This window comes from Anopheles ziemanni, chromosome 3 (genome assembly GCF_943734765.1).
Source record: "Anopheles ziemanni chromosome 3, idAnoZiCoDA_A2_x.2, whole genome shotgun sequence".
Classification (NCBI taxonomy): domain Eukaryota; kingdom Metazoa; phylum Arthropoda; class Insecta; order Diptera; family Culicidae; genus Anopheles; species Anopheles ziemanni.
In genome coordinates, this window is record NC_080706.1 from 10,191,004 (window position 1) to 10,204,099 (window position 13,096).

General features: G+C 44.9%; 1 protein-coding gene across 1 annotated transcript; it reads left to right on the forward strand.

Annotated features, from left to right (window-relative positions):
* The first annotated feature begins 9,117 nt into the window (after window positions 1–9,117).
* On the forward strand, window positions 9,118–9,351 carry LOC131289330 (uncharacterized). Its single transcript, XM_058318563.1, has one exon. It carries the CDS (start codon window positions 9,118–9,120, stop codon window positions 9,349–9,351), a length of 234 nt encoding a protein of 77 aa, XP_058174546.1.
* The last annotated feature ends 3,745 nt before the right edge of the window (window positions 9,352–13,096 follow it).

The window sequence follows — 13,096 nt, forward strand, 5'->3', positions numbered from 1 at the left end:
GTGAAATGATCTCAGTAGTTCGTGGCAGATTAATTCTAGAAATGAATGGTGAGGACGGTAAAGTGTTTTTCTGAGGAAATTAAAATTTAATAAATTTTTACGCCTGGTTGCATGAGGATGCTGGAAAACGACGGGAGGTTCAGAACCGAATGTTTCCAGCGTTTAATAGCCATCTCTGGCATAACCTTTAATGCCAAGGCATGAAACGAGCGAAGCCACCTCTAGGCCTTCTAACCTTTATGAACAAAATCCTATTACCCCTTTTTTTTTCAAAGAAACCCCTCTTTGTCATTTTCCTTCGACTCGAAAGGCCTTGCGTGTGCGTAATTCTCGCTCGACGTTGGGTACGAGCGTGCCGTCACGGTACATCAAAACCGTTGTTCAACCGTCCTGCCACCGTGGGTGATAAATTGCCTGGCAGTAAACCAAGCCCCCTTCCCTCCTCTGGGAGGCTGTTTTCCTGGCACCAGGAAGCCCCGGAAAATTTCGGCACACCGTTTAGCGGTAAGCCGGTCGGTGCTGATCGGAAAATCCAATCACGTCCAGGCGAGAGTCGGCCGCAAATTTGACCGGGGAGTCTACGACTGTCGGATGTCAACGACGCGCGAGGACGATTGGAAGTTCTATCTGTCAACACACCTGAGGAAAGCGGGTTCCGATGAAGGGAAAACTAGGAGGTGGATTTGGCTACACAATCCGTTCGGCAGATGAAAACATAGGTCTTCTATTATTCCGGTGTTTGTTTGTACAATCCAACGTGGACCTATGGCAGTCAGAGTAAAACGAAAAAAAAACAATCTATCTGACAGAATAGAAAAATAACGAACGCCGCTGAGTTTTGTGATGTATGATAAAATCCAGCGTTCGAATGCTGTTTCGGGCCAAGGGGGAATGTTTTGCGGATTGCGTAAACACAGGTTGTTTGAAACAACAAAACGGTCGGAGAATGAAGATGATAAATGAAACCATGACGCGAGCGCGTTCCCCGTTTCCGGTTGCCCAACGTGCTGGATATCATTGAAGGTATTTAATTTCTCCTGAACTTTTAAAGATATTGGCTCGTATTTCAAGGGTCTCGTGAAATAAAAATACCCAGGTTGAACTGTTTTCGGTTGTTTCTGCCGATCGCAGGAGAAAGTTTTCTGCCTCCAATTGGTGGACAGGGCAGGGTGGGTGTACTAATGGAGCCAGGGACGAAATAAGCAATCTGCATCCTCATTCTGGAATCGCTTCAAAGTATTCGCATCATTTCATTCGTTGCTATTTGATCCCCGAAGGACTCGCCATTTAGCATTTGAGGAGGGACGTAGCAGGGCATTCAAGACGATCTGATGCTGTGATTCCACATGATCGGCGATTGGCGCTGGCTGGAGAGTGGAAGTGACTGAAGGAGGTACCACCTCTGCATCCGTGCGTCCGAAACCAGAGCTCATTTTCGGTTGATTTTCCTCAAAGAAGCTCATCCCCGTTTTCCGTTACAGAAGGTAACGGTCGAAAGAAAATTGAATCAAAACAATGGGTACACATTCAGACACAGCATTCTTGGGCATCCACCAAAAAGAGTAGCTCAAGAGAAAATGATTCCGATTTTTTTCCCAAACGCAACCGCTTGCGAACCGACCTTCACGGTATCGTAAATTGAGTTGTGCTGAAAATATTATCTTTCCCATCCAACCAAGCTAACAACGAGGATAATGCTTCGCATTCGGCGGACACGGTTCGCATGTGCGTTCCGCTAGAAAGCGATAGAAAAGAAAATCGGGCACATCGAGAAGGGAAAACCAGAACTCGGAAAGGGGCCAGTAACGCTCCGTTGCTACCGTTTTCCGTGCGCCCCCATATGCTCCGTTCTCACGGGTATTTTCGTTTCGTGCTCATTCTGTCAATCGTGACTTGGAATTGTTTTTCCGATTGCTTCTCACTGGCCGGATGAACTTCGCTCGGAAAGGCAATGGAACGAGGGTTGGCGAAAATGGTTCCTTTTTCCACCTCATCAGCACTGAAGGAATCTTCCGCCTCAAAAGTGGATCTGTGTGGCGGGGTTGGAAAAGCTAACGTGCGATATGTGGTGATCTGTTTGGCCAGGATGTGATAGTGCCGATGAAGGTACGCATCCGGTAGACTTCACTAATGATCTGCGGAAGCACATCATGCGGTGTTCATTGCAGAGGCTCCGTGTTCATATATTTGTTGCTCGATTGCAGCATGCAAACGGTCGATTGGCGGTCGGACGAAATTCTTAAGCACGAGGGAATTACTTCGTCGTGTTGTCAACTTCCAGCAAAGATTCGCTTGGACGCTCGTGTCTGCTTTGACTGCGAAACGAAGCAAAAAAGTACACTCCCTTTCTTCTAGCGGCAAAACGGTCAGAATGTTGCAATCTTTTAAATTGTTTGAACATATTTCTAAACAGCCCACTTCTTAGAACGAGGGTAGGTTTAAGGATTCCATTGGAAGTAGGAAAAAAAAGTAGACCATAGAAGGGAATCGCCCATCCGTGGGAAGGTTGTTCGTTGATAAATGTCTTCGGCAGACTGGCATAACGACTGGCAATATCCTACGGCACGTCAAGAAAATCAACAATATTTTTTAAATGTTAAACCAACCAGTAAAGTATTAAATTAAAATAAATTTATTCCTTCTTTCAACAGGTTTACATTTTCCAATGTATTTTGTGAGTGGAATGCTGTTGTGGAATAATTTGTTTTGGTCTTATGCTAAACTAATATTTTATTGTACATAAGATAACATCTGTTTGAGAGGGAACTTCTCTTTCATCCGTTCATTGTAAATTAAATGAAGTATCATATCACTGTTTATCTATTCGATATTTGTGGAAATAATAAAAAGCTCTTTTTTAAGCCGAATCCAATAACACTGTCTGTTGAAACAGAAAGTAAAACCCAAACTGACGGCCCCGTTTGCAAACGCGTCTCGAGCAACACGTTTCCTTCGTGGAAACGGACGAACGATGCCAGCCCTGTTCCGCAAACTCAGCCCCAGAAGGGACCGTAAACACATTGCCTGTTTACCTTCGCCATTCCGCCGGCTTTACGAGCAGCAATATTAGCTCAGATCATGTCACATTTAATGATGATTGCCGAAGTTTACCGGAACCGTCAAACATGATCGATGTCGAGCAAACGTCGTTCGAGCGAAGCGAATCGTTCGTATCCGCTCCAGCGGGCCCTCTGGGTGTCTGCTGCAGCGCTGTCTTTATTTTTGCGCACCGATGCCGTTTCCGACCACTTCGCAGTTGTTAAAGCACACCGGGGATTGTCGCCAGATTATGAATCCCAAGGGTCAGCGAAAAGCATTTTGGGGAAAATCGAGAAAAAATAAGAGCAAAATAAACGAAACGGAAAATGATTGCAGCAGTGGAAAATTAACTTTGCCAACGGTTATTGTGTTTCACGGCGTAGGGCAACAGTTTGTGGAAGCAATGGAACTGGTGTTCATGTAGCCACCGGTTGGTCAATCGGTTGGAACATTTCTTCCGAATCCTTTCGGCGCCAATTAGTTGCCGAATCCAATGTAGACGCCGAATTGTGATGGGATGCGATTTTTCCACCCTCGCCGAAGCACGATGATTGGGACGAAGTTTGTGAGCAAAGTTGTGCCTTCTGATGAGTTTTATTTCAGGTCGAATGGAATCTCAAAAGAGGGGATACTTCGTGGGATGATGAGCCTGGTGGATCCTGTTCATGAGGAATTTTGTAAGCCACCGTCCGTTGTTAAGTATCAAAATGTGGTGAAAGCGATAGCGCTTGGTCGCAACCGATCGGGGAAAACTTGCGAAATGGTGAGAGTTTTATTAAATGAACTTCCAATTACCGGCTATTTGTAGGAGGGCAAAGTTTTTCCTTCCGTTTCATTACATTACATTACTTTGGAGAACGAGAAGCCGGGTTCATTTTTATCGTATTTACTTAGAAAAGTATGGCCGCCGGCTAGAACGGCGGCATAATCTAGCCATTGTTTTTTTATGCGATTCTTAACTGACCCAGTGAGCAAAATGGTGGTGATTAAATTAGTTCCTTTTGTTCACATCCGTTCGCCAAACCGGCACGGAATGCGCTTCGGTCCATCAGAGCTGGCGGAATTTTAGGACGGACCATTTTCGAAACTAATTAATCATTCATTCTCCTGTAGACTGCTTCGAAAGCCAAAGCAAATGATAGAAGGCAAAAAAAAAAGCTTCATTCAGCCCTGAATCCCAAACGGGCTTGTTTCCCCACGGCAACGTCCGCCCTGCCCACATTACGACGCATACACACGCAACGCTAGGCCGGAGGGTTTTTTTTATCGAGAATCTCCCCACCAATGACTGTCACCAGCTGAAGCTTGCTTCAAGTTCGTTTGCTTAGATTAACTTTTTATTTGTTCGAAACCTTTGCCGGCTTCGAGCTGTACGAAGAATCGAAAATTGGAATGAAATTTCCCCCCACGCAAATGATTCTCCTTTCAGCCGATCCCAGGACTACGTTGGGCGGTACGCTCGCTAGACGGGAACTGCTAATGAAATTGTGCGCCAGGCAGGTGATTCAATGGTAATTTTCCCGGGCATATCCAATCAGCTGGGAATACCCGGGAATAAGTTTGGATTAATTTCGAATCGCTCGCGGATATGCGGCAAAATTTCGTTCTTCTGGCGACGATGGAACACCGTTGAAGCGAATTAGAGAGGTTTTCAATTGAAGGGTTTCAGTTTTAGTGAATTGTAAATATTTTTCCGAAGATTTTTCGAAAGCTGAAAGAATAAATCGTCTCAAGGGCGAAAGCAAACGACAAGCCAATAAAAGTGTCTTTTGCACACGCACCTTTGCGAGGGCATACAAACATGCAATCAAACCGTTGTAGGTGACAGAAGGGAGTTGTTCCGGTCACGCCTTTGCTTCGTGGAAGATATCCTAACACCCCCGTTGCCCTATCGGTGGCCGCTGACCTTTGCCCGTTGTTAGGGACGGAATCGAAGCGGATCGGGTCCGGCTGGGCTTCAACGTGACTAAGGCGTTTCCAACGGGCTGAAATTAAATCGAACGAGTGAATCAGACATTAAATTGTGTCCCCCGTCACCGCCAACGTGGGGTTCGGTGATTTAAGGATGTAGTTTCGTCCGTCCTGTGTTCTGGTTGATGAGGACGTAAACGTGTTTTTTGTGAGATTGCATTAAAGGTGACGTTGATGGAAACTGTGATCTACAAGCACGAAGCATTGTTTAAAAGATAAATGAATCTTACGTTTGAGCAGGACATACTTTTAAATTATAAATATTGCGGCAAAGTACAATAATTACAGTAATATTTTTACCTTAGTTGTATCTTTCCTAAGGACCACTTTAAACCATTTGCGCTAAAATGTCATGTTTGTACATTTATTCATTGGGATGCATTCAAAGTGGAACCAAACTCCTCGTTTTTCGATTGTCTTGTTTGAAGCATAGGCAATTGGTCTCTATTGAACAATTTAAGATATACAGAATTTCAAGCATCAGAAAAACGTTCCCATAGTTTCACCTCCCAACCGCATAACGAGAATGCAATAAATCTGCAATCGTGCGTCGGTTTGCCCGACTTCAATCGATTTCAATTTAAAACTCATTACAACCATTTGCCGGCGGGTGTTTCAGCGGCAGAGAGCGGCAGTGTCGAGCCAACAGGACCACATGCTGTCGTCATCGGCAGACGATAACCTGTTGCACTTCCCAACACTTCCTTCGCCTGGACTTCCCTTTCGAACGGTGCAGATTGCCGCCGGAAGTGTGAACCCGTCACGGTATCACGGCGTGCCAGACCATAGATTCAGTGTCACCGCTGGAAGGAGTCGATCAGTCGCTCGATGGAAGTAAATTGACGGCACGATTGGATGCAGGCATGTGTGTCCGGAGTCTGATGGATGGAAATGCACCGAACGATGACGGATGCATGAAGTCACGGTCTCGTTTGTGCTAACGAAGGCCGTCGGGGTTATATCGTTCCGCGCCGTTCGCGGAAGCATGGTATAGGTGAATTCTTTTTGTACCCTTTCGGTGCAGAGAGTTAGGTTAAAATGTAACAAGAATTTAAATTGCCAGCATGGGATAAGATGATTCAAATGCAGTGAGCTCCAGTTTTAGTTTCATGTGCATTGAGAGGAAAAGCTTTAAGTATAAAACATCTGACAAAAGAACTGCTTACGGACAGAGGATCGTAGCGATACCCTTTTCTCTGTAATTTTAGATTGTCTCAATTGAATTAAGACAAATTCATAGAAAACCCGCTGATAAAACAAAACGATGTTTTAATACTAACGAAATCAGATTTGTTTTTACTTGCTGTGGTAGTGCAGTGGCGGTAATTTGATCTCAGACGAATCAAACGAAATTGATTCGAAGCGGAACAGTCTTAAGTTTCAACGGAAAAACGTAGACCATTGCTCAAATCGGCCATAAGATTCCACCGATACGTAGAAGTCGATTGAGTGGAAAGAAAATGTTTTTGATGTTGGCGATTTCGCAAACATTGGCCACGGCAGAAAATGTAGGTTTTGAACCAAGCAACCAAAGGCTCGTGGAAATTCCTCGAATGCCTGCTCTGTGGAAGATGCTTTCCAAGTAGAAGATGTGGCTCTATAGTATCTCGCAGTTTGATGCTCGTGGTTCCGATTCTTGAAAGCATAAATTTCCCCTTGTTTGCGAAAAAACTCTGAAGAAGAGTTGAGCATTTGGCATACATAAATAAATACCATGCAGGATAATGTGAATGTATGCATACAATCATAGAATGGAATGAAAAGGTACGATGGAGACGTGTTCCAGTAAATAACGAGGAGTAAAGAATTTCAAACATGTTAAACCTACGCAAACACGGTGAACATCAATTCCTGATTTATGTACTCGTAAAAACTCCTTAAAAAAAGTTGAGTCAAAACTCGAAAGAAAGCTCTACTTCAATGAAGTTTACCTTTATGTTGTATGTGGGATATGTTTGCCAGTAGGGATATCCTAATGCGATTCGCTGGATTTTTTCCACTGTCATAGGATTCTAAAATAAACCGCTTACATAAACGAAAATGATGAAATGGAAGGTGGAGTATCCCAAGGCATAGCAACAATTAAAGGACCACCATGTTATTCCTCTTATAAAATGCACGCTTAGCAGAAGCAGCTAAACCCCTCAGTAAGAAATTGTTTGGGGCGAGTTTGTTAGGTCCGTGACATTTGCTCCGTCAGTATGAGCTCTTCGTCTACCGCGTTCTGCCTCTTGCTTATGTAAACTGGCCCTGCTGGCCAGCTCCCGGGAAGTTTTGTTAGGTCAGAAGCACCTGACGGGAACGTAAATATGATTAAAAAAGCATGAAACACGGCGGCCATAGCTGCCCATTATTATCGTTGAGCTTTCCCGGACGATGGACGTCGCTGGTTGGAGTACCATGTAGGTAGCACCACACCGAAGGGACGCCCTCGGGCGAACGGTGTTCCTTTTATAATTATTATCCTTTGGCGTAGACTCATGCAAATACAATCGCTTCCAAAGTTCTCGTTAAGGGTGCGTTTTTTGTTGTTGTTCGTCGGCGGGATCATTGGGATCGACCTGGGATCTGGTCGTTGTAATCCGAGCGCATTACTCTCACATAAATTGTACGTTACGAAACAGGTAATTAAAAAGTTCGTCGCCGGTGATTGTTCTGGTATTTTTCCAACATGCTTCCTACCGCTCGTCGGATTAGCTTCCAGCTCTCGGCTCTTGAGAAGTCGTTAAATTGAGAGGCCTGCCAGTACCGGTAGGTGGAATTGATTCGCTCGTAACCGGCTCGACGGAAACGAATGTGGCTTGTCATTATAAATCAGGGCCTGATGGATAACAGTTTATAGCTTCGCATCACGCTAGCAAGGATAAGATTGATCGGCACAACTTTTAATCCAAAAATCTGTAAAGCGTTCCTATACGCTTGTGGAACGTATACTCGATGTACAAACGAGATCTCAGGAGAAACGGAAGCGAAGAGAATTTTGTGTAAAATTAACAATCCCTAATGTTAGCTGCTTTTTCATTTATATTGTGTTTATATTCACGCATGGGACCTCCTCAACCACAGAAAACGTGTACAGCTGTTATGGAGTTGGAGAACTCCCAGAAACGGAAATGCAGGATTCAAGGGGATTTCCATTCATTTATTCCTTTTTAAGCCCGGTAACTTAAAACTTACAGTACAGGTAATACATCCTATCCATCAGCACGATTATCCTCATCATGCCACGGCGATGTTAAACGATTTACTTTGAATTTTATACAACCCGGCTACGACAGACGAACCAACTGGGTGGTTGGCAGGCCGTTTGAAATATGTTTCGAAACGTGTAGTTAATTAGTGAAACGACCTGAAAAATGGTCCTCATTTGTTGGTTCGCAAAAACCCTTTTCCAGGGTTGACCTTTGCTTTCGAACCTCAGGTGCTCGAAGGAGTTATTTATTTATCACATATTCATTACCCTAAAACCAGCAAATGGTGGCAGCCAAGCACGGATTTTAAAGGATAGGTTTGCATTTAGAGCTTTCTTAATTTGGAACATGTTATACTTTTAAATTCTATACATAGTGTAGGAAATAGCTATTGAACTTGGTTTCAAAGAAAATACGTATTACGGTTATTTAAAATGTTTGTTTGTATAAATCACGCTTGACGTTATATTTTTTTTTTATGGTTTAAAAAATTCGTTTCGTTTACTAATATAGCGCTTTCTTTTGTTTTATTTTCAGAAGAATGCAGGTGTAGGTTTAATGGCACCAAACACTTCGTCTTAACATTCGATGGCGATTATTGCCCGACTTCCAGATGGCCTAAGAGATCGCGTAGCTCAACAAGTGCCCCTTTCCGAACGAACATCGGCCTAAGAGGAACAAAACTCCAGTTAACGTAAACGCGGTGCACTCCGTCGAAAGACGTCGGCGCGTAAACAAATCGAGAGCTGTGCTGGTGGGCCACCTGCCGACCGGCGTGGCGCCTACTATCGTTGTCGACCGTCCAAAGCGGCACGGGGGAAAAATCGACCCGCTTCCCGAACACATCGGAACCCGGCGGAAAACCCAACAACGCGAAAAGGTGGCGCCGAAATCGTACCCGGCCGGCGCACGCGACATGGAGGGCGAAGTGAGCGTGCTGCTGGTCATCACGGTGATCATCGGCACGATCCTGATGACGTCGCTGCTGGCCTGCTACATCTGCGTGTTCCGGCAGCTGTGCTGCTCGCGGGACGTCGACCTGGACCGCGGGTACAGCACGCGCGGCTCCAAGCGAACCCTGCGCGACAGCACCAACCTGGCGGAGATCACGAACATCACCAGCCAGCAGACGGAGATCGAGAAGGTCTAGCTAAGGGCGGGCGAAGAGGCCATCACTTCGCTCTAGGACCTCCAACGAAAATGGCCGGATGCAATGTCCCGCCGCTCTTCCCACGTCTTCAAACCCAGCCGGACTTTCGTTTGTAAATAGCCATGTTTCCCGCGCGGGGTTTCCCGTGTCTTCCGCCATCCCGGCTATGCGGTTCCAATGGAATGGGCCAAGGAATGCCGGTGTCCTCGTGCCAATCAAAGGAACTTCAAAGCGCACCTAAGGCGTCCACCTCGCAACATCAACCATATCATCGGAATCGAAGCAGTTCTGTATATGTTTGAAAAAAGAAAGCGCACCCTTCGCTCTCCACCCCCACAAAAATCGAATGATTGATGTGTTTGTGTCTGTGTACGTGTGCTGAATGTATCGAGTTTATGTATCGAACGGGGCGTGAGTGTTTTTTGCGGTCAACGCAGCGCTGCGCAAATAAACATGTTAACGCTATTTATCCGTTTTCCAAAAGTGGCTCGCTTCTTTTCAGTGACTACAAGTAGACATGTCTAACTCCGAAAAATGAAATGGTCGATAAGTGATGAAATGCCGTAATACAATGCTATGAAATATGTTTCTTATGGCTTTACCATTTTGTGTTTAAGTCATTTTTTTGTTACTTTTAAAATATAATGACTTCAATGTTCAAGTAAAACTCCACTGGGACAGAGAAGAGACGGTTACTAGTCGACAAAAACTTCGAGGGTTTTGTTTTGACGCTGGATTTTTTGTTGCTCGTGGAAATTTCCGGCAGGATTATCACCAACCGCAGAGTCGTACGCATGTCGTGTCGCATTTATTCCAGACGTTCGCACTCCGCCGTGTTACCAGCTGTACCGATTGAACAAGTAATCAAGTGCAAATATTGGCCTACTTTAGATGAAGCTTTGTGGTGGCACGACTCGCCGAAGGTGCCTTTTGGCGTTTTCGGGAAAGATAAGACAAACTACGCCAAAGGCAATGGACGCTCGCGGAAGCTGCGATAAAAGACCTTGAAGCAAAGTAAAAGTGCGACGTACATCGAACATACAAATACCATAAACTGGCGAGGGGACTAAGCAAATTCCCCGTTTTATGGTAAACGTCTAGGGTAGATTAACACAGGCTATTTACACGCGCCGAATTTTAGTTGTTCAACCTTTCAGTTCTTTTACCCACGCGAACATGAATTTTCGCTTCAAATAGAAAACCACTTTCCAGGTGCATTGAACCGGCTGAATGTGTGTTTGGATTCCGATTTTCAATCGGCTCTACACAAAAGACGATAGTACTCACGGATTTGTGTACACAACTTCCGACCGTTTCGTCGACATTAACTCGAAGTAACTGGTTCAATGCGGCCAGCATCCGAATCCCCCATAGCGTGGGTAATTCGCACGAGCACACTTCCAGCATCTGCTACTGACACGCGGTTTATGTTGTGCATAAGGCCTACTAAAACCCTGGAACCACCTGGTGAGCCGAGCGGATATTCTACTTATTCCCCAAAAACATCCGCCAAAACCGCAAGCTCCGAGCGGCGGGCTTGGCGTGGAGTTGTTCCACTGATAAAAGCATAATCTGGCGCTTGACAGCTGTTTTGGCGATGGCCTTGCCGGCGATGGCCAGTGAATCTATTAGTGAAATTATTTACGAGCTTCAGGCCGTGTTTCGCACAGGGAAACATGATCCAACACACGAACATTTCCTCTTGGAGTGAGCCGCATGGGACGTGGACAATGTCCATCGTTATCGTTTGTGGAAAATCAATATATTTAAGGAACGATGACAAAAAATCCAAGGGATAAATTTGGGTAATAAAAGCTTCCATCCTAAAGGGAGGATTAGAACACTTTAAACTAGTAAGGTAAGAGAATGCAAGATAGTGTGTTTACTTCTATTAACTTATTACTGTATTGCCATTTGATGCGATTTGCGTTTCATCTTGTTGGGCTTCTATCGGTATGTATTAAAATTAGCCGATTCTGTGTGCGACTATCATTTGTAGCCAAAGATGTGGTTTACACACAAAAATTCATTACCTTCAATCCATTCTAGTTGAGTGTTTTCATAACAAAACATCGTCTATGTTTGCAATTTGATATCCTGCCAGTATTCGGTCTTCTGCTGGAAGGTTGTTTTCTTGAATTCATCTGTCTTTTCCAACCTAATGGATTTTGACCAACAAACAAGGTACAAAACGGAACGACGTTACCAAGCGACCCGGTGGGGGTGTAACCTCACCGCGGGCGACACAAATCATTTCCACGTGTGGCGGGAAATGGATTTCATAAATTTGAGCGGAATCTTTCAAGAAGCTTCCGACGAACCAGATGAATCGCGAGTAGACTTTTCCTTCGTCGAAGCAGAAACAAAACACTGCCGGTTGGGGCTGGAAAATCAACTTAATTTCATTAGCGGATCATGTTTTTCTGGCTTCAGCTGGCTGGTTTCGGCGTCCAGTCGAGTTGCGGTAGTCGGAAAAGTGACGTGCTCTAGTGTTTACACGAGGCATACTGCGAGTGGAAGGCAAATGTAAATTTTCAACCGTACGTATGGCAGCACGGTCAAAACCCATCGGAAAACTGTTTTCATTGAGTGGGCGGGTGGGGGAGGTTGTCATGGATGCAGCGCGTAACGCAGGCCAACTAGTCGGTTGGCGTGTGCACAGGTTTTCCAACGGCTGCTGCTTTCGCGCGAATACGATGAGCACGGCCAGTGTCATGCTACCGTCAACAATGTCTGTTGTTTTCCCACGCCCGTGCCAGGTCACTCGAGATGGAAAACGACACGGATCCAGACGTAAAATCGCCATCCCCTGCCCTCCGCCCTCTCGTTGGGCGAGCACGTTCCTTCGTTTCATCTCATCGAAAAAACTGTCAGTGTGTTTGAGGAAGGACGAGTTGATTTCATTACTCCGTGGCCCGGCAAGCAACAAGCCTCCATTTCGGCGAATCGAATTAACGGGAACACGTATCCACGGCCGCGACCACCAACGAAGGTACGACCAGGACGGTCGTGAGGTGTGCGGAAAATTATGATCTATTTTTAGTTGTCCGCCATGTCGTTCGTCCCGCCGACGTATTTAATCTTGTTTTTCGCCACGGGAACAGTGAGGGTATACATTCTGTTTAGGAAAAAAAGGGTACCATCGTCCAACTGGTGGGTCCATTTCGCGCTCCACTGCCGGCAATCAATCTGTTTACGCCGATTTAAATGGGGATCGTTTTCGATGGCCGGAAAAGCGTGTGGAAAATAGAAGGGAAAAAACGAAGCACCCTTTAATGGAGCATTCGGTTCGAGCCAAAGTACGAAGCGTGGGGTAAAGCGTTCAATTACGCCGAACGAGGTGAAATGTGTCGATAAATTGATTTGCTTGTAAATTGCATTGGTCGCGTAAAGAGTGTGGGGACGTTCTGATTCATTGCAAAACTCGATTCAAAGCAAATTGATACATTGAACATTAAACCGAATGAAGTGAGGGAACCTTAAATTGCTTATCGGGTGACAAGTTGGGAAAGATTGAATTACCTTGACCTAATACTGTATTTCTCATCGTTCAACATATCACAATATTTTCAGATTACACCTGTCTATATCACATTTATGTTCGAAAGCAGAAATGAAATCGGTCAGTTAAAAAAACCCGAATTTCCTTTAATTATCCTGTAGGCTATAAAAGTAAGTAAAGTAGAAGAAGTATAAATCACTCCATTAGGTTATATGAGTTTACCGACTAAATAAAAAAAAGTTA

Excerpts from the sequence above, each read along its gene's own strand:
- LOC131289330 (XM_058318563.1), top strand. The coding sequence starts at position 9,118 with ATGGAGGGCGAAGTGAGCGTGCTGCTGGTCATCACGGTGATCATCGGC.